The sequence below is a fragment of the Papio anubis genome, chromosome 4, assembly GCF_008728515.1.
Source record: "Papio anubis isolate 15944 chromosome 4, Panubis1.0, whole genome shotgun sequence".
NCBI classification, from domain to species: domain Eukaryota; kingdom Metazoa; phylum Chordata; class Mammalia; order Primates; family Cercopithecidae; genus Papio; species Papio anubis.
In genome coordinates this window covers 54,647,911-54,670,116 of record NC_044979.1, presented here as the reverse complement: position 1 = coordinate 54,670,116, position 22,206 = coordinate 54,647,911, and the positions used below count along the sequence as shown (strand labels likewise).

At 34.3% G+C, this 22,206-nt stretch overlaps 1 protein-coding gene across 3 annotated transcripts in view; it reads right to left on the bottom strand.

Moving 5' to 3' along the window:
• The window catches only part of ORC5 (origin recognition complex subunit 5), an 84,058-nt gene that overhangs the window by 19,099 nt on the left and 42,753 nt on the right, over positions 1–22,206 (bottom strand). The window contains exons 12-13 of one of the 3 annotated variants that reach the window (XR_004183182.1): positions 20,480–20,590; positions 16,919–16,937 (exon numbers count right to left, since the gene is read on the bottom strand). Coding sequence is in view for 2 of the 3 variants with exons in the window: in XM_009203599.4 (XP_009201863.2) it covers positions 16,919–16,933; positions 20,480–20,590 (126 nt within the window). In the remaining variant the exon portion in view is untranslated. The remainder of the gene's footprint in view (positions 1–16,918; positions 16,938–20,479; positions 20,591–22,206) is intronic. The other 2 variants (XM_009203599.4, XM_003896439.3) reach the window with 2 other exon arrangements.

Here is a 22,206-nt window from a genome sequence, read left to right as displayed (position 1 = left end):
CATTTCCCATTACCATTTTGAAGGGAAAATTGTCATGCAGTATTCAGTCTGCGATTACTTTACTAACAAATCAAAGGGTGAACAGATAATAAATATATAGAGTATCTTATGTAGAGAAAATCCTATATTCAGTAAATATGAAACATTATTTCAACTGGAAAAGCAATTTATATTAATACATCAAAATACAAAGCTCTGCATTCAAAAGGCTGACTTTAATTTCTAATTCAGTATCAATAATTAGGTTACAACTTGAAATATCTTTTATAAATATTCTGTGTGTGTGTTGAAAAGAATATGTATTTTGCAACTGTTACGTGCTTTGTTACATGTCTATTGCTTTGTTACATATATGTCTATTACATAAGACACATACGTAACAGACATTATTTGTATGGTTAAATCTTACATTTTTAAAATCTGCCTGATCAAAACTGACACAGGTGTTAAAATTCTTCCGTTATCACAGAATCTTTTTCTGCTTTGTATTTTTTAAGCTACGTTACTAGGTAACGTACATACAGATTTAAAATTACGTTTTGTTGACAAACCTTTTCATTATAATAACCCTTTTTTTCTCCAGTAATGTCTTAGCTTACGATGTATTTTTTTCTAATCTTAATATAGCTATATTAGCATTCCTTTATGTGTTCTGCCTTTTTCTTATGTTACTCTTCATGATTCTACTTTCAAGGTTCATGTTTTCTCAATTTAAAACAGTTCTCATGTAAATAACATATAGTGGGATTTTGTTTTTATAGTCACTCTGACAACTTTTACCTTTCATTAAGACCATACATAGACTCCACTTGTTTTTTTTTGTTTGTTTGTTTGTTTTTTTTTTTTTTAGATGGAGTCTTGCTCTGTCGCCCGGGCTGGAGTGCAGTGGCCGGATCTCAGCTCACTGCAAGCTCCGCCTCCTGGGTTTACGCCATTCTCCTGCCTCAGCCTCCTGAGTAGCTGGGACTACAGGCGCCCGCCACCTCACCCGGCTAGTTGTTTTTTTTTTTATTTTTTAGTGGAGACGGGGTTTCACCGTGTTAGCCAGGATGGTCTCGATCTCCTGACCTCGTGATCCACCCGTCTCGGCCTCCCAAAGTGCTGGGATTACAGGCTTGAGCCACTGCACCCGGCCCATTTGTTTTTAATATAGCTAACAATTTTCTAAATTTTTTTTTCTACCTTTACATTGACCTATTTGTCCTTCCTTTCCTTTTTCTCATTCCTTTCTTACCTTTTGTTGTAATTATATTTTCTTATCTCTTTTTACTTTTACTACTTTGTAAGTAGTTCTATAGTCCTTTTAATTCGAATGTCCATTTTGATTTCTGTTTTGGCTCTTCTGCTAGTTTGGAAGTCCTCCTTTATTTCCAACTTACAGAGTTTTTCCAGTTTTTTGTTTTGTTTTTGGAGGATCACAGAAGGTGATCTGCATACTAGCAATCCTCTGAAATTTGTTGAGGCAGCTAGGTTCTCTGGGAGGAAAGAAGGGTGCATAGGAACCTGGGTGTCACTGTGACAGACTGAAAAGGATCATGGTGGCCACCCTGTCTGTTACGCCCACCAGGCCCCTTCTTGCTTTATTCCAAGAATGTCTCCAGTTGATGATGACAGAGCCCAGAGCATGCCCACCATGTGGGATGACTTACCCCAGGCAAATGAGGTGCAGGGTAACAAGAGTTTTTTCTCTTACTTATTAAGGTATCTACATAATATCCTACATTTTGCCTCTTAGCCTGCAAAGTCTAAAATATTTACTATGTATCCCTTTACTGAAAAGGTTTGCTGACCTCTGCATTAGAAGATTGCTAGATTCACATTGTTAATTTAACCAACATTAAAACTAAGATGTTTAGTAACTTGCTCAAAGTGATAATTACTGGATGGTGCCAGAAACTCACTTGACTAGAACTTAAATCTCCTAACTCCAACTCCAAAACTTTTTAAAAACATGCCTAAGCTGTGATCACAGCTAAGAGAGTGCACATCTAACAGATGTATTATACTCTTGCCTGAAAAGAGTGTGTTCTAAAAGAATTAGGATGATCTGCAAAATAGTCATAGAGGGAGAATTCAATAGAATAAACCCAATAGTATGCCTCTAGTACTAAGATGCAAGACTCTTTGCCCATTAACTTAGAAATCTGCTATATGCTACAAGTTTGCATCCACCGTAGAGGTGGAGCTGTCTGGCTGTCACTTAAGGTATTAAGATCATCCAATTATCTCATTCCCATTCTCACCACTGGGCCCATTTGGATTCCATACTTAATCTTCTAATTTCGGAAGAGAGAGAACATAGTTTAAGAGAAAAAAAAATTCAAAGTTAGTAAGATCTATCTTTTGCCACTTGCTAGCAGTAGACTTCAGATTGGTCAGTTAAACATTGTGGACCTCAATTTTCAAAACTAAAAATCATCGTAATAATCTTTCAGCCACACAGGGATGTTCTAAATATTTATAACTATAAATGAGCACCAAAAAACTGTTAGAATAAATGCTTTCAGTAAAATTGCAGAATACAAAAATCAACAAACATGTCTATACACTTACAATGAACTATCAAAAAAGAAAATTTTAAAAAATCTCATTTACAACAGCATCAAAAAGAATAAGACATGTAAGAATAAATTTAATCAAGAAGGTGAATTATTTATACACTAAAAACTAAAAAACATTGATGAAAGAAATTCAAGAAGACACAAATAAGTGAAAAGATACCTGTGTTCAAGGACTGGAAGAATTATTATTATTAAAATATCCATACTACCAATGCAATCTACAGATTCAATGCAATCCCCATCAAAATTCCAATGGCATTTTTCACAGCTGGAAGTATCACAATTCCTGATTCCAAAGTATATTATTAATACAAAACTATAGTAATCAAAACAGTATGGTAATGGCATAAAAATGGACACACAGATCCACAGAACAGAAAGTCTGGAAATAAAACCACACATATAAGGTCAATTAATCTTTAACAAGGGTACCAAAAATACACTATGGGAAAAGGATAGTCTCTTCAATAAATGGTATTGGAAATATTGGATATCCACATGCACACAAAATAAAAATGAACTCTTATCTTACACCATACACAAAAATTAATTCAAATGGATTAAAGACTTAAATGTAAGACATGAGACAATAAAATTCCTAAAAGTAAGCATAGAGAAAAAAATTTTCTGACATTAGTCTTGGCAATGATTTTTTCAATAGGCTGCCAAAAGCACAGGAAACAAAAGCAAAAATAAACAAATGAGACTACATCAAACTTAACAGCTTCTTCACAGCAAAGGAAACAACCAATAAAATGACAAGGCAATCTACAGAATGGGAGAAAAAAAAATAAGGTACATCAAATGGCATAAACAAGATAACAGAAACAAAATTATATTAGCAATTGTATTAAAAGTAAATGAAATGCTTCAAATAAAAAGACCGAAAAAATCAAACTGCATTTTGTTTAAAAAAGATACATATAAAATGGAAGCATATGTGAAAGTTAAAGGTCAAGGACAAAATTGAGATATGTCACACAAATTCTAATAAAAAGAACAATGATGAAAATATGTTAAACATCAGACAAAACAGACATGAAATGAGGTTTAAAGAAAGGTTCACTTAATAATGATAAAATGCAGGCCCTGAGCTCATATCTCTTACAAGATTAACTGCTTGAGACCTGTATTATGAAGAGAAGAGACACAGAACAGGATGGACAGCCAAGGGATCCAGAAGTCTTCTGGGGAGAGTAAGTATTGCTAAAACCCAAGACAAGACGAATTCAATAGCCTTCCCAGTTTGGAAACAGGTAGAAATCTATAATAGACAGTAGACTTGAAATTTTAATGAATAGGAAGATATGTAGTAAAGAGTGAACACAGTCTTCTATTGCTAAGTATATTAACTTCAACCCTTTCTATTTTTCTGTGAGGGATTCATTTGCTAAAATAGGTTAGTAACAGCTATTTGAAAAATCATGCATTGAACTCTATTATTAAAGGCAGTTCTCCTTAGTACTTTTTTTAATACAGAAGAAAACATTAATTACCTTGTACTTTGCCACTGACATTTCCTTATATTTCTCATAACTGATACTTTCCTGTTAATTCAAACACTCACATATTTAGATTCTTTAATTGAAACTGTATGCTAAATTACTTTTTCCACAATTTTTTCAGAGAAAAACAAAAAATCTGTCTTTAATATAGTTAAGTTAGGGTCTTAAGAATATTTTCAGATGCCTTGCAGTTTGTTACTTTTAGCACATTAGTTATAACAAATGTCCAAAGGCAGAAAGTTGGAACAAACAGGTCCTTGAAGTCACTTTCAGTTCTACCAGGATTCCATGGCTAGATTAATCATGTAAATTGTGCAAAGGATATAATATCACTTCAGCTGAAGATGTAGCAGCTAAAAGGCACTTCCAGAATATTAATAAGATGACTGATCAGTTTTTTTTTACGGGTAGGGCTAATTTAGGAAAAGCTAATACATTAAAAGAACTAAATCTAAAAAAAGCAATTAAATTAGAACGTGATTTTTCACATTAAAAAAACTCATTTCAGTCTTTTGTTATTCAGATATTCAGGAGAATATCTATTACATAAAGCAGTGAACAGGTCAGGTGTAGTGGCTCACACCTGTAATCCCAGCACTTTGGGAGGTGGAGGCAGAGGCAGGTCGATCACTTGAGGCCAGGAGTTTTAGATCAGCCTGGTCAACATGGTGAAACCCTATCTCTACTAAAAATACAAAAATTATCCAGGCATGGTGGCGCGCGCCTGTAATCCCAGCTACTTGGGAGGTTGAGGCATGAGAAATGCTTGAACCCAGGGAGTGGAGGTTGCAGTGAGCTGAGATCGCACCATTGCACTCCAGCATGGGTGACAGAGCAAGACTCTGTCTCAAAAATAAAAATAAAAAAAAAAAATAATAAAAAGGAGTGAACAAATGTACTAAATATTTAAAGGTACTTTCCCAGTTTATTAAAATTTTGCTAGAGTAAAATTGAAAACAAAATCAAGCACAAAGATTAATTAGTGGAGTCAACATTTTGAATCTCAAACGTATTAGTTTATTAACTTACTAAATGAAAACTTCTGGAAAAATACATATAAAACTTTAAAAATTATTTCTATACATGCATAAATAGCAGAATATTCACCTTCCTCTCTATTATCCAATCCTTAAATTAGCTAATTTTTATTTCCAACTACATATCCATGAAACTCTTAAGGACTTACTCTAGGTACTGTGCATTTTAAAATAAGGCTGGGCGCAGTGGCTCACATCTGTAATCCCAGCACACTGGGAGGCTGAGGCAGGCAGATTATCTGAGCTCAGGAGTTCGAGACCAGCCTGGCCAACAGGGCAACATCCTGTCTTTACTAAAAATACAAAAAATTAGTCGGTCGTGGTGGCATGTGCCTGTAATCCCACCTATTCAGGAGGCTGAGGCAGGAGAATCGCTTGAACTTGGGAGGTGGAGGTTGCAGTGAGCCAAGATCATGCCACTGTACTCCACCCTGGGCAGCAGAACGAGACTCTGTCTCATAAATAAATAATGAATAGGATCAGAAAAAATATTTATTTACTTCCTTGCTCCACTTTAAATGTTCATGACAATATGATGAACTCAAATCTCTAGGCTAGTATTAATACCTACATAGTCTGATATGGTCAGCGTGGACCTGACAAAAAGTCTCTAGACAGTGAGTACTCAGATTCATCGTGGTGTCTCAGTTTCATGTGTATGAATGTATATGTATAAATAAGGGAGAGGTGGGGCAGAGCCTTTCCCATATAACTGCCTGAGACCTGTACTATAAAGGAAAAAGACACAGAACAGGATGGGCAACCAAGGGATACAGGGGTCTTTGGGGGACAGTAAATATTGCTGAAAGCCAAGATAAGACAAATAGCTTTCTTAGTTTGGAAACTTGTAGAAATCCATAATGAGAGTACGCCTGACAATTTTAATGAATGGGAAGATACACAGAAGAGAGTTAACATAGTCTTCTATGGCTAAGTATATTAACTTTGACCCTTTTTATTCAGTGACACATCTGTAACTTAGAGAAAAGAGATACACAACAGTCATTCCTGTTGTTAGGTCCCCGAATGCAGGGAGTGATTTACACAAAGTCTCTAGTTCCAGCATGGAATAATAAATTGAAATACTTTGCAGTAAATAAATTAATGATTTAGAAGGATTTAATCTCTGTTGGAAAAAAAGCTCTGCAAATAATAGTGGTAAAACATTCTGTAATCTTTCTTTAGCACTAATTTATAGAAAGCTTCTTGTTCAATTGAGCTTTGAATTACCATGGAACACATTTCAAGAACAAACAGCCTAGACAGAGGGTTAGAAAAAAGATAAATACAGAAGAATTTCCCACACAGACAGGATGATGCATAGATTCATATTTGTTATTCTTTCCTGCTAAGTACAACTATAAATCCTGGAAATAATATAAGAGGTGACCAAAAGAGGACTCTGAAAGCTAGAAAGAAGTAGGTGGGCTGCTTACGGACCCTAGGGCTACAGAAACAATATAGAGGGCGGGAGTCTTAGAATTCCCCACCCAAGAGCGAAAGGTGAACCAAGTCCAGCACTTTCCAATCCACAACTCAGCAACAAAAGGCTACCCAGGTAGGCTCATTCCTCCCCTGGATTAAAGAGGAATCCTGATGAAAGAACTGGCAATTCTGTATCTAGCAAAACTATCCTTCATGAATAAAGTGGAAATAAAGACATGCTCGAACTAGGTAAAACTAGAGAATTTGTCACTAGCAGTTGATCTTCAAAGAAGAGCAAAAGGAATTTCTTCAAACAAAAGAAAATAATAAAAGTGAAAGAACGAACAGTGGAAACAGCAGATTTCTGGATAAATACAAGAGAATATCTCCTCATGAGTTTTCTAAATCACATTTGATTAAACATTTTAACACCTTTTGATACGCAAGACAGTATCTGAAAAAGTGGGAAAGTTAAAGTATGGTTTCCATACTTCACTTCAAGTGGTAAAACACATATGCCTTATAAAACTAAGCAGGCAATTACCGTATTACCCTGCAATTGTACTTATGCATTTATCCCAGAGAACTGCATGTTCACATAAAAACCAGTACATAAATGTTCCCAACAGCTTTAATTGTAGTAGCCAAAAAACGGGAAAGAACCCAGATATCCTTCAACAGGTGAATGGTTAAACAAACTGTGGTACATCTACACCATAGAATACTCCTCAGTAATTAAAAGGAATGAACTATTAATACATGCAAAAATTGGGATGAATCTGAGGAATTATCCTGACTCAAAAAAGTTAATTCCCAAGTATTATATACTATATGATTATGCTTAAACAAATTCTTGAAATGACAAAATTCTAGAGATAGCAATTAGCAGTTAACAGGAATTGGGGAAGGCGAGGGAGACAGGAAGGTATGGTCATCAATGAGTAACACGGAGAATCCTTGTGATAATGGAACCAGTCTTGACTGTGGTGGTGAATTAACAAAACTATACACAGGATAAAATTTCATATAACCAAATATATATAGATGTACACAAAAGAATACATATAGAAGTAGGGAATATAGTAAAATATCACAACCAGGAAATTGACATTAATGCAATCAACTGATCTAATGAGATCAATCAACTGATCTAATGAGATCAATCTAATGAGATCAGTAGATTGCATTAATGTCAATTTCCTGGTTGTGATATTTTACTATAGCTTTGCCAGATGTTACCATTGTGGAGAACCAGTAAAGGACACAAAGGAAGAGAGGGTACATATTATGTTTTACAACTGTGTGTGAATCCATAATTATCTCAAAAAAGCTTAATTAAAAAATAAAACACTAATAATGTACTCAAAATATAGATGACTTTGAGAAATACCTTGAAAACTTTCAGAATAAATTTTATCTCAAAGTGTTTTAAGCAGCTATGAAGCTACAAAAATCTACTTATAAAAATAAAAACAGTTTTTAACCCTTATTTGTAAGTATTTTTAAATCTTTCCTAAAGGCAGATGATTAGTTATGACTTGGGGCTCAGACTCAAGGAAGATTTGTAGCTACTGGTTTCATGCTGTGAGTCCATAAAGGTCCTTACAAAGTTGCCACAAACCTGTGACTATTAAAACTTACTCCTTCCTCTATAGCAAAGGAAGATTATAGCAAAAGTATTACTATATAAATCCCAACCTGAGTGTTCTATTTTTCCAAATTCTTACTTTATATATTTTTTTGATGATAAAAGTTGTTTTTATTTGTTTTGGGGCTATAAAAGCCAACTGCACTTCAAATGTATTAAATATAAAATTTTCAACATAAAAATAATTGCACAATAAAATTCTGAGCTTGCCCATCAGGACTTGAAACTTTGGAGATCAATACCTCACTTAACAGATGAGGAAAGAGACATCATAAAAGGACAATTGGCATTATCAGTCCCTAGTCAGTCACCCACACAAATGAATGTTCCCAAATATTTAATCCACAAGTCCTAATGAAAAATAATACAACACATATGTCGTGCTAAAGGTTTACTAGAAAACATTTTAGAGCTGTAACAACAAATTTTAAATTAAGCACTCATTTTAAGAATACTTAACATATTAAAAACATTTAGCCAAAATAATACTTCACATTGGGTGTTGATGATTAGAAAATGGTTTGCCAAGACTACTGCTACTGTGAATAAAGAACCCCAGTATGAGTCTATGTGCTTTTATCTTTTCTTCTGCTGTTTTTCAAAATTCCTGAGAACGACACCTATGTATTTTGGCATTCACTCCTTCCTTCAGGTTCTAGCAGAGGATATGGACAAAACTTGAGGGGCAGGGGTCAGGGAAAGACAGCTATAGGAACTAATTAGTACTATTAATGATCATGGTAATTAGTGGTATATGGACTGGAATTTATTATTGTATCCAGGCTCTATGACAGACATTGTGCATCCTCAGTTCTCACAAAAATCCTCCCATGATTACTATAAATAAATCTCTCTTTTCCAGATGAGGACACCACCTCAGAGAGGTTAGTAAATTGCTCAAGGTCACAAAGCTAACAATGGTTAAGAACAGCACTGGGTTTGAATACTATCTGCATCCAAAGCCCATATTGGATTATATACTACCCCAAACAAGGAGCTGTAGAATACAAAGAGATAATTTTGTTGGAAGAGATTAGGAAAGCTTTATGGAAGAAGGAAATGACAACTCCAGCTTGTATTCTATAGTGAAGGCGATAACTATTAGTATGCTGGAGAAGTAAGAAACCCAGGAGAGCAGGCAATGCAAGTAAAACAAAGAAAAAGCTTTAAATGAAATTGTAGCAATAAGGACAAAGAAGTATTTCAATACAGCATAGGCAAACCTCCTGCCACAGGGATATAGAATAACCTTGAGAAGTAACAATTAACAATACTGTGAACAAAATTGTTAGATGTGTGAGTTTGATGTCACAAAAGTAAAACATTAATGTGGAACTGATTTAACCTAATGACAGGTTAATTTTTCATAAGTCAGATTATATATTACATTAAACATTAAATTGCTGTTTTTAAGGTTTAACTTTTAAAAGGTAAATATTGGCCAAGGACGGTGGCTCACACCTGTAACCTCAGCACTTTGGGAGGCCGAGGCAGGCGGATCACTTGAGGTCAGGATTTCAAGACCAGCCTGGCCAACATGGTGAAACCCCAGGTCTATTAAAAATACAAAAATTAGCTGGGTGTGGTGGTGCATGCCTGTAGTCCCAGCTACTTGGGAGGCTGAAGCAGGAGAATCACTTGAACCTGGGAGACAGGTTGTAGTGAGCAGACTGTGCCACTGCACTCCCACCTGGGCGACAGAGTAAGACTCTGTCTCAAAAAAAAAAAAAAAAAGTAAATTTAAGGTTGGGGGAAAGCATGATTTCTTAAATTCAGAAACTTTTAGATTACATTGAAGATGGTATCCCAAAGCAGTTTCTTTACAAAAACATTCACAACTACAACTCATAAAATATTAAAATACATTAAAAGCAAGGGTAATGAAAAGGTCTTTTTCTGAAACCCTAGAATCATTTTCAAGCAAAGTCATATTAATTATTTAGGTAAATTTAAATTTTGTGGGAAAATTATAGCTCCCTTTCTGGGTTTCTACACCCTATGAAGATATATTCTATTGTCAGTAATGTTCAGATTTTAGGGGATTATATACTGCTTTCCACAGCTGCTTTTCTTGTCCATTTTGTCAAGCTCAAAGTCAAATGAATAAAACTCAAATGAACAAAAAAGTAGCCTAGGGAGTGGGTTCTCTTTTTCAAAGTCAGGATTTAGATTTCATGTTAGAAAATACAGAACAAAGTTTTGTTTTTGTTTTTAAAAAATGTATTAAAAGTCAGTGGTTTTACTACTAAGTTTTTAGTCATGTTTTCCACTGATGTTTTTCCTCAAAATAAAAATTGTTATTTTGTCCTCCTCAGTTTAAACAAATCCCCTAAAAATCAGAAGCATCCTGTTATCAAAGAGAATAGTACTTCCCTAGCTTTCACACATTAGCAGCATTCTGACACTGCTTAATGTACATTATTTCACCTTAGCTTAAAATAATCAATCTATCTGACTCATAAGCCACAGTATATATTCCTTTTCCTTTGACTAGGTCTTACATTGTGACTGAGGCATTCACAAAGAAAAATGAAAAATGAAAATCTCTTTATGTGTACAATATTTGTAGATTTACATCTTAAATGGGGTTATACGATATTTGTTTAATCTTTGCTCTGTGTACTATTATGTCCTTTGTTCTCATCTGTGTAGGGGATGAGCTGATTATTTATGTCATAACAATAGGAGTTCATGTACCACAGTGAGGATTTTTTTTCCTTAATCTGAGAGGCAGCCACTAACAAGCTTCAGCTGGAAATGCTTGATGTAAAAACAGTGTGAACCTGTTCTTGGGCTAATAAACTGTTCTTTCTGCCAACAAAAGAAAATCAATTTACAACTGTAATTAATTTTTAACATGCTCATTATTTTTATACGTTCACAGGTTGTTATATGTCCACTGACTTATGAAATATCCTATCCTGCTTGTCCTGGAGGAGCTTCACAATCTGAAACGTACTAAATTATTTAAATAAACGAACTTAACACATGAAATGTCAGTGTATGAGTTCCACACAACCCAACAAGCACCACATTTGATCTGAATTCAGGAGACTTGACGGTTCATGGCATGTATCAAGAGAGCTCAACTGACATTTTTACACACACAAAGCAGAGGTGGTAAATGCAGCACAGGGCAGAAATAGGCAAATATCAAAGCAGTTCAACTTTAAATCACCACGATTTTTCATTTCAAAAAAAAAAAGGAGAGTGCTTTGCTAGTCTTCAAATAGGCTCAGATAAACAAAAAGTAGCATGTATGTTTATACATAGAGCAACTGAAGATAAAGCCTCTAATCTCTGGAACTTTTTAGCATGCAAACTGACTGCAAATCTTTAGCAACCACAAAGACCATAACTACATGTAAGGAGAATGGGAGGTCATTCAATGAATGACTCTCATGTTCATGGATGGCATTGTGCAAGAGATACAAAAATGAATAGACATCGTCTATGCCCTCAAACATCAGGGTAGTTGGAGACAAACACATAAAACGGAAATGACATAAAATGAGTGCTATGTTAGTATTATAATATGCATAAACATAATTATCTGATTATAGAGAAGAAAATGAACTAAAAGGGAGGGAGGCAAAGTGCAGATTCACTGAGAAATGACATTTGGGAGATGGACCATGATGCGTAAAAAGAGGGTTCGATAGTTGTAAGGGGAGAGTATATGCAACAATATAAAAACATTTAAAGTTAGTGTGTTTTCAGAGAGGAAACAGCTTATTGTGAATGGTATATATGGTGAATGAAGGAAGGGGTAGAAATTGGGGCCAAATTATGAAGGACCTTGAAATAAATGCTACTGCATGTAGACTTGGTTCTGTAGATAATGTAACTCATCAAAAAAAGTGTAACCAGAAAAGAAAGACTACATTTATTTTTCAAGATTTATGCCGATGACTGTATGGATGATGAACCAGCAAGTGACTAGTGACAAGGAGAACAGATAGAAAGCTGGTGCAACTGCCTAATAAGGAAGCTACCAATTTAAGGTAATATCAGTGAGGGTGGAAAAAAAGGAATATGTTTAAGAGACATTTGTATTTAGGAGGAAAAATAGACTGGACTTGACCAAGTAAATGAAGGGGAGAAAATGAGATGGTTCAGAGATAATTTCTCCATTTAGCTAAACTAAAACCCAGAAACTGTATATTATCTTGGTTTTTCTAGCACCTAATAATGTGTATACTACATGGTAGGTGCTTAGTAATGGATGAATTAATAAATGGTTAGTTTTGAAATCTAGGTAAGGCTGAAAACCCAGGGAAAGATTTAGGGAATGATTTGGTTCGGGGCACACCAGTGTGTGACATATATGGGTCATCTAGGTACAGTTCAGCTTCAGCTGGCAATTTGGATGGAGAACTAGAGAATAAGTGCTAGAAATATGTATTTCAAAAGCCACCAACATACACACAGCATTTAACCCCAAGGGAGTAGATAAGACAGCTCTGGGTAAACCTAGTTCCCTTTCTTGTTAACTATGGAGGCATGATTACTTTTGATTCTAAGAATTCAATTAACCATCACCATTCAGAGTGACCAAAGGTGAGGGAGCACTCAGGTTCTAAAGACTACCTGGGCCTAAGAACCCTAATTTTTCATGGAGGAGAAAAGATAAAGACTTCTCTGCAGCACCAGCTACTGCAGTATGTCTATAGATGGGCAGGTGTGGCCAGTCTCCTTCAAAAATCTCCAATTCATTGTGTGCTGACAAGGAATCAAGACAATTTCTTACTGGAAACCCTCTTTAAGCACCAACATGTCTTTTAATCATCTTCTATAGATTTTGTTTTTTTGGCGGGGTGGAGTCTTGCTCTATCACCCAGGCTGGAGTGCAGTGGTGCAATCAGCCCACTGCAGTCTTGACCTCCTGACTCAAGTGATCCTCCCACCTCAGCCTTCAGAGTGGCTGGGATTACAATCGCGCACCACCACACGCAGCTAATTTATTTATTGTAGATACAGGATCTCACTATGTTGCCCAGGCAGGTCTCGAACTCCTGGGCGCAAATAATCCTCCTATCCCAGTCTCCCAAAGTGCTAGGATTATAGGCATGAGCCATTGTGCCCAGCCAGAAGTATTTTTAAAAGTACCACACATTTCCATAATGAAGATTTTTTTCGAAATCATTTATCTCCTAATCTGTTCCTATTAAAACTCTTCTCATTTAAACAATCTAGTCATTAAGTTCTATCTAATGCACAAATTTGCCTATACAGCCACTATATATTAGTAGTATGGAATCTCTTAAACATGCATTTGCAAACACATATCCATACAAACTTTTTTGTGTGTTGTCAGCTAAAAATCTGCCAAGTTAAATAAAATTTATTGGGGTTTAATATATTTTCCCCAAAAATGTGAATAAAGGATATACATTTAGTAAACTTATTGGAAGTAACACTAAGCTTTGAGAAAGGTAATTATAAAATATTACCCACAAAAATAAAGTACTAATGTATTATTTTATACAAGAGTAGAAAGCATAATTTATGTAAATTTTTAAACCCCTTAGGCAGTTTTTTACATGTCACCCTTAGGCACTGGTTTCATTTTACTAGAGTTCAGTAAAAATGCCTACTGCTGGACTGATACTTTCACAAAGGCAAAGAGATTACACTAAGAAATTTAACAGCAGATTTAGAGAAGATGAGAAAATAGCAGGGGAAAACACCGTTCTTTTACAGATGAGAACAAGAAAAACAATCTTTCATTCCTGGGCAGTAAAATAAAATATGCTGTGCTTTTTAGTATCCTTGGTAATAATTAATATTGGTATTCCTTACAACAGTAGTACAGCTAGTAAAAATCACAGGTTAACTTTACTCTTTGCAAACATGAAACATCCCAAAACAGTTTTTTAAAAAATCTCCTGAAGTAGGCATCTACGCAGAGTGGTCTGATGGCAGAACAGTAATATGTCCACACCAGGGGTAGTAGTGTTTGAGAATCTCATTTACCGCACCAGTGGAGACTGAGCATCACGGCGGTGACGCTCTTAGCATCTAGAAAAGAGTCGGCCTCTATCAAACAGCATCCCTGCTGACCTATTCATCAGCGAAGTAGGCATTAAGTAAGGCTCCTTTACCATCCTTGGAATGGAATGCCTCACAATCTCAGTTGTTGTTAAGAAAAAAACATAGTAAGATTATTAGGAAATGTTAGCATTCAAGCTATTTTCTATGATTTACATAATTTACCTTAATAGCATCAAGTATTACAGTCAAATATTACAGAAACACTGGAATGTTCGTACAGGACAAACGAAATGCAGAGAAATTGCAAAGGAAGAGCTCTTCACATTTCTAATACTTTAGTATCCACAGAATTTTAAGGAAAACTGTCACTTTTAGTCACCAAGTTTAATGTCTATAAAGATAATGCCCACACTGAAACCAAGTTATATAAATATCTTACAGCTAGATTTTAGGATGTTACTCTTTATGTTTATAAGATTCAAATTGTCATCTGATTAATAAATAGATTAGATATTTTTATCTACTAGATTTCTAGTGTTATCTGACTAGCGTTTCATGAATATAGCTACTTTTTGTAGAAATATAAACAAAATGTTATGTAATATGCAAATTAACTTTCAAGGTAAAGACATTTGATAATGATAAAGTCTTCATAAAATTTATTTAAAGTGCTTTTGGTTAAAAATCTATAAAAGTAGTTTGAAATAATGTATATTAAAAAAGGACATGAGTACAATTTTCTCTTATGAATATTTCAAATATAGCCATGTAACTTTTTAAGAAAAGCTACTCAGACTGTATATACTAGACCATATATAAAATATTGATTACTTGTCCATAACTTAAGTTCCAAGTCTTGAGATTGTCTGACACCAACGTCATAACTAAATTTAATTGGGTATTAACAAAATTTAGTTATAAATATCAAACAATCATTGCTTCAAACACTAAGTTCAAGGCATGTCAGAAGGAAATATTCAACAAACAGGTTTGTTATGACTCAGTAGAAGACACTTAAATATCTAAGTTATCAAATATTAAGAACTACTTACGTAAAAACTATTCACTTTAAGTACTTATTAGTATTCACTTTAAGTATTTAAGTATTAGTTCCTTCAGCATATATATGTCCTCACAGTAAATACATATATACACCATTAACTCTAAACGTATAAAATAGAATCTGGTGGCTGTATCAGTACAAATGAAGGGCTGTGGAATCCACAGACACATCTTCATTTCTGTATTCTCTTTATCCAAGATAATGTCTGAAACATAGTAGACACTTAGTAAATATTTGTTAAATGAAATTTTAAGCAGAGAAAGATACATTTAATTCCAACCATGGAAAAAAAATAAATACTGACTTTGAACTTCAAATGTGAATTAGATTAAAATATTTTTATTTATAAATGTTTTAGAATTAAATAAAAATTAACAACATCTCCTCTTTAGAAAACTGAAAACTAGGCCGGGCGCGGTGGCTCAAGCCCGTAATCCCAGCACTTTGGGAGGCCGAGACGGGCAGATCACGAGGTCAGGAGATCGAGACCAGCCTGGCTAACACGGTGAAACCCCGTCTCTACCAAAAAAATACAAAAAAACTAGCCGGGTGAGGTGGCGGGTGCCTGTAGTCCCAGCTACTTGGGAGGCTGAGGCAGGAGAATGGCGTAGACCCGGGAGGTGGAGCTTGCAGTGAGCTGAGATCTGGCCACTGCACTCCAGCCTGGGCGACACAGCAAGACTGTCTCAAAAAAAAAAAAAAAAAAGATAACTGAAAACTATATAAGTTTACCACATATCTACCTGTATCTGAAGAAATATGCCAAAATCTATTCTTGGCGTAATAAAACGTTAGCTACCTTAACAAGTACAGTATAGCAAAAACATCTTCCTACAGTTATGGTGAATTACAGATGAAGTATTTGCAAAATAAATTTTCATAGATAAAACAACTAAATTATTCTGCTTTCTGGTTGATGATAAATTCATTTGGGAAAAACAATTGGTTTGGACATATCCTATATATCTTATAAAACAACACCTAAATGAGTAGTAAGGTTGTCTAAATGTTATTACAATAAATAAAACCTCTAAGAAACGATTGTTGACTAATGACCAAAAAGTTAAATTGATGTAACAAATAGCTCCAAGTGTATCCATAGTATCATGACATGAGTTCATAAGCAGAAAAGGTACAAACAGAAAAAACATATATTTGTATATTAAACTACGCTATGAAATGTTTATGTTCTTATACATGAAAATAAATTTGAAAAGACTCTAAATTTTTTATTATGTACAACTAGGTATGAAACCACTCAGAAATTAGGTATTAATTATGGAAAAATGCAACTTGTCAATATGGTACACAGAACTGTTTTTTAAAAAGAACTATGCTCATTTTCTTATCTTTCAGCTGTTTCTTGGTATAAATGATATCTCTGACAATCTTAAAGAACTGTACTCCTATTGCTCTTAGCTAACTCAACAGTATTGGGGTGGGGGAGGTAAGAATGAGTAAGAAAAGATATAGAACTATAAAAAGAATGAAACAGATAATTCAGAAATTCCCATAGTTTTTTCTTTTAAGAAAAAAAGATAAAATTAAAAAGCATAACCTGGCTTTAATATATTTCTGGAAAAAAAGACAATAGTATTTCTTTAAAAGCTGACAAATGGTCTTCAAAACCGTATCTGATCAAATTAAAAATTTAGAAAGAATACCTAAAAACTTTACCCACTTACTGCATGTATTCCATTCTATCTTATGATGAGAGCAGAAAGGAAAGGAGAAAAGAATAAATACCAGAATTAATGCTTTGTCACCCACGAAGTTCAGGCATATATAGAAGGGCTACATTTATCTTATTGGAATGAAAAATTTAAAAATGACCCAAGATAATGACTGCAAAGTTGTACTAAAGGTAAAAACCAGGTAAGATTAAAATAATAATCTGAAAAAAAAATTTTAAGTCATATTTAAGTTCAATAAATCTGAACATTAACATAAAATGTTCTCTTTACTTACTTGGGAGACTAAAGAGTTAATGAATAGAATTTTATTTAAAATTCAATAGAGAATTAAAAAATTCAGAATAATGTCAACTACAATACAATATTGCTGCTAGTACTATTATAAATTTATTATTCTCAACCAGAATTTTAATAAACTTTAAAGAGTCCTTGAGTTACTATTTTTATAACTTTATTATAGAATAGGTTAGATTTAAATGAAATACAATGGAAATAAACTTTTGCTTCAGGAGAATTCTGAATGTCTATATCATACATGATCAATTTATACACGAAAGAAGTTTAAACAATTATTTAAGCACTAAATCCAGATATAAAAATAACATATCACTATAAAATAAATCCTTAAAACAGGTGAATACAAAAATAATATATGACCATCTCATATAGACACATCTCATAACTAATAAAAAGCAATTTACTTCCAGGTACAAAATATAATTCACTGCCAATTTTATTTCCATTTTCATAAAAGTGTAAATACACACATATGTGTGTATAATTACATTTCTCAGCAATTTTATTTCCATTCAAATGACTCCGTGTGTTAACAAATTTCTCTAGATGTCAGAGACAGTATTAACAGGTAAAAGGTATGTTTGTCTGGCTCATCTTAAAGCTAGACTGCCAAAACACTGCCATCTAGTGTTCGTACCAAATAAGCACTTTCAATACAAATGTGTTTCTGTTTTTCACTTAAAAAATTAAGCGTATGTAGGTTAAATATAAACTAACATTCCCATGGTTAAGAGTATAATTTTGATAGAAGAATAAAAGGAGAAAGAAGAAAAATAGAAAAGGTCACTGGGAGTCAATGGGAAGAAGAAAATACAAGGCACGTGGGAGAAATACTCTTTGGATGAGAGTCCTGCCACATTTTGTTCTTGTGACACAATACATATGTTATTAGATTTTCTTGGATACTTTACTGACCAAGCAAAAGTAAAGATCAACTCCTTAGAACTAGTTGCATCTATCCCTATGTACTCCCGGACCCTTTGTATACCCAATGAGAATAACTAAGATCGTGTTCCTAAATGACTTGCTATTAAATTAACCTAAATTCATGTATAACAATACTTTAAATATACAAATTTATCGTTTTGATTACAAAATGTTAATTAGAAGAGATAAAGAATAAAAAAATCAGCAACTACAATTGTCAAGTTTGAAAAAAATTTAACTTCATTAACAGACAAAGATGCATTTTGGGCCAAGTTGTTTTCTTAATTATGTAATATTACTCACACTGCTATAACCACGAAGACTGCTGACATTGTTCATCACAGTCAAAGGCTCAGAGCAGCTAGTAAATCTCTAAACCAGAAGCCTCCCATTGTTTTTAATTGCTATATTTTTTCCCCAGAGGATAAAACTCCTGAAGAGTTTATTTCTAAAAACAGAAAATGCTCTATGAATGTAAAGTACAATATGTAAGGTACCAATAGTAAAGTGTGACATGTGGTGGCAGTAGTGTTACCATGACTGCTACTGCTAAAATCACAACTACAATGACTACTACTACTACAATATAACGTCATTCAATTCCAACCAAACCAGGGTGACAGTTCACAAGGTCACATACTTTTCTTCGGATACCTTTCTTCGGATCATATTAACCTTTCTTTCTGAATCTCTAACCTAAACTCTATCCTTTGGAAATAAGGTATCAGTTGATTATAAGCTACTATTTCTCTATTTACCCATTTACACATTTCTGTGTAATAAACATGTATCACTAATGTAAATTAGAAATATTTAAAAAACAAAAACTTCTACTCATTCTCCACAGCCAAGCCTCATTTTTCATCTTCTATGAATTCTTTCATCCTGCCCAATCTAGAAGTGATCTCTTTCTGCTCTAAACTCCTCAGGAGCACTATCTAGCATTCATTTACAGCCTTAAGAAAGTATTTTTATGTATACATTTTAATGCCCTAGAATAAATTATAAGCTCATTGAAAGAAAAAACATGTACTATCCTTCATTGTGCCCCTCACACAGGTAATTTGTGGGCACCTGAGAAGTAATCACATGTGATGCAAACATGTTTCTGCTTGGTTCAAAAGCACTGTCTGTCTCACTTCCCCAGCACTTTGGGAGGCCGAGACGGGCGGATCACGAAGTCAGGAGATCGAGACCATCCTGGCTAACACGGTGAAACCCCGTCTCTACTAAAAAAAATAAAAAAAACTAGCCGGGCGAGGTGGCGGGCGCCTGTAGTCCCAGCTACTCGGGAGGCTGAGGCAGGAGAATGGCGTAAACCCGGGAGGCGGAGCTTGCAGTGAGCTGAGATCCGGCCACTGCACTCCAGCCTGGGAGACAGAGCGAGACTCTGTCTCACAAAAAAAAAAAAAAAAACCTATCTAAATTCAATGTTGAGAAAATTGAGACTATATTTGTTACTCAAACTCTTCTCTAGAAGAAAAATTAAAAGTTACCAGCACACATTAGATTACAAAGTCTGACAGCTATTCTGGGGCCAGATTTATTCAGTGAATTAATTAAAATGTAAATATTATTTACATATTTCTCAACCTAAAAATGCATAGAGAAAACAAAATACTCACTGCAATATCTGACATGACTTTGCTTTTAAATAAATACTAGTTACATCATTTCGCTTTTTCTTCTATCCACTTGTACCATGTGCTAAGCATTGTTTTTCTGGATCATTTAAGAAATCTATTATAATTTTAATAAATTGTTTTTTCTTAAAATGTCAACTAAAAAAACAAACCGTAACTACTTGTTTTTTTTAAAAGTCATATTTTCTATTTTTATGCTTTTGCTGCCACCTAGTGAAATTCTGAGAACTTAATTATTCTGGAAAATTGCATTTTTTAATAAAAGCACATCTATCTGCAAAGTACATAGATGAGGAATAAGGACATTGTAGATTACTCTCTTACAAAAATTTTTTTAAATTTTATTTTCATTAAATTACAATTCATCAACTTAGTCATCAAGCCACTTGTTTAATTAGCAAGATAATTATGATCATTTAATTTTAAAAATTCCTTTATTGAAAAAGAGCCAAATTAAATTATTTGCCATGAGGTTATACTTGTAAACATATGCAAATTTAGTGACAGTGATACCCCCAAAGATTCTATAGACGTAATTTTCAATTACTTACCAAAAACATGGTTCATTATATAGTTAAAACAATAACATATATGGAACAAAACTGTGAACACCTGGAATTCTATCAACTCTACTTTCTGAAGAATCCCACAAAGATGACAGATAATAACCTATGATTAAGCTTACCTGGGAAAAAATATTTGCTGTTGGAGCAACTCTGCTGTCCACGATACTGTATAATATTGCTAATAATCTGTCTAATGGAAATGGTTTTGGTCCAAGGAGATGATTGCTCGTCTATAAAAAACAAAACAAAAACATGGATTTTCTTCTTATACCAGAGCACTCACTTTCTATACTACAAAACTGGCAGTAACAATGTATTTATGTTTTTTATAGTTCCCCTAAAAATGCTAACAAATCTAACCTGCAATCTGTAAGTTAAAAGTTTACCTGATACGATCATGATTTATCCTTTTTTTAAGTTTGTTTTGTTTAGAGACAAGGTCCGCTGTCACCCAGGCTGGAAAGCAGTGGCAGCACAATCATGGCTCACTACAGCCTTGAATTCCTGGGCTCAAGCCATCCTCCCACCTTAGTCTCTCTTTGAGTAGCTAGGACTCTAGGCACACATCGCAATGTTTGGGTATTTTTACAAATTATTTTGTAAAGACAGGGTCTCACTATGTTGCCCAGACTGGTCTTAAACTCCTGGCCTCAAGCAATCCTCCCCACGTTGGCCTCCCAAAGTGCTAGAATTACAGGCCTGAGCCACCATACTCAGCCATGATTTATCTTCTAACATATTCCTCAAGATTTCTGACTTAGTATCAACAAATATTAACTAAAGAACTCACAGTCATCCGGTCTAGTCCTAAATATGCCTTTGCTGTTATAACCAGGTGTTGAGTGATTTCGCCAAATCCAAGATAATAACCAAACCAGATTCCTAAATCGTAGACTAGAGCTTACTACTTATTTCTCACAATCCCTCTTTGTACTACTGCCAGGAAAATTTATTTGTTCAACATTAGTAGCTCTAAAAGGATCAATTACAGTAAGTCGTAGCTTAACTTAGAAAACTAATAAAATACTTTATAAAGCAAATGAGCTATCAGCCTAAAACAATGAAGAATTAAAAAAAATTTTTCAAGATTGTAAAATATTCATACTTGTATATGAACTCATATAGTATAATTCATGTCATCAGAAATGAGACAATGCTCAAGTTCCATTCTATTAGCAGATAATTTTAATAGTCAATAAATATTTATTTCCTTTTTTGAGACAGAGCCTCACTCTGTCACCCAGGCTGGAGTACGGTGACATGATCTTGGCTCACTGAAAACTCCACCTCCCAGGTTCAAGTGATTCTCATACCTCAGCCACCCAAGTAGCTGGGATTACAGGCATGCACTACCACACATGGCTAACTTTTGTATATTTAGTTTTGCCATGTAGGACAGGCTAGTCTCGAACTCCTGACCTGAAGTAATCCGCACACCTTGGCCTCCCAAAGTGCTAGAACTACAGGCGTGCGCCTGTGCACCCAGCCACAGATAAGTACTTTATATTAGCAATGGCAAATAAAATTGGAAACTATATTTACATGCATGGGAGTAACTATTTATTTAAAATAAGAATGAATGTAAAGAAGAATACCTACTCAGAATTATACAATGAAGTTTTTAACCTCAGTTAGAAATTATTTTCCAGGTCTTAAATTTTGTATGCTTTTGTTATTAAATATTTCAAATATAGAAAAGTGTACAGAAGTGAATATAATGAATACCAATGGACTCACCACTCAATTTTATCAAATACACTGTGCAATACGTGCAGAGAAATAAAACATTAGATCACATTACAGATGAGCTGAAGCTTCCTTGAACCCTCTCCCATCCTATTCTCCC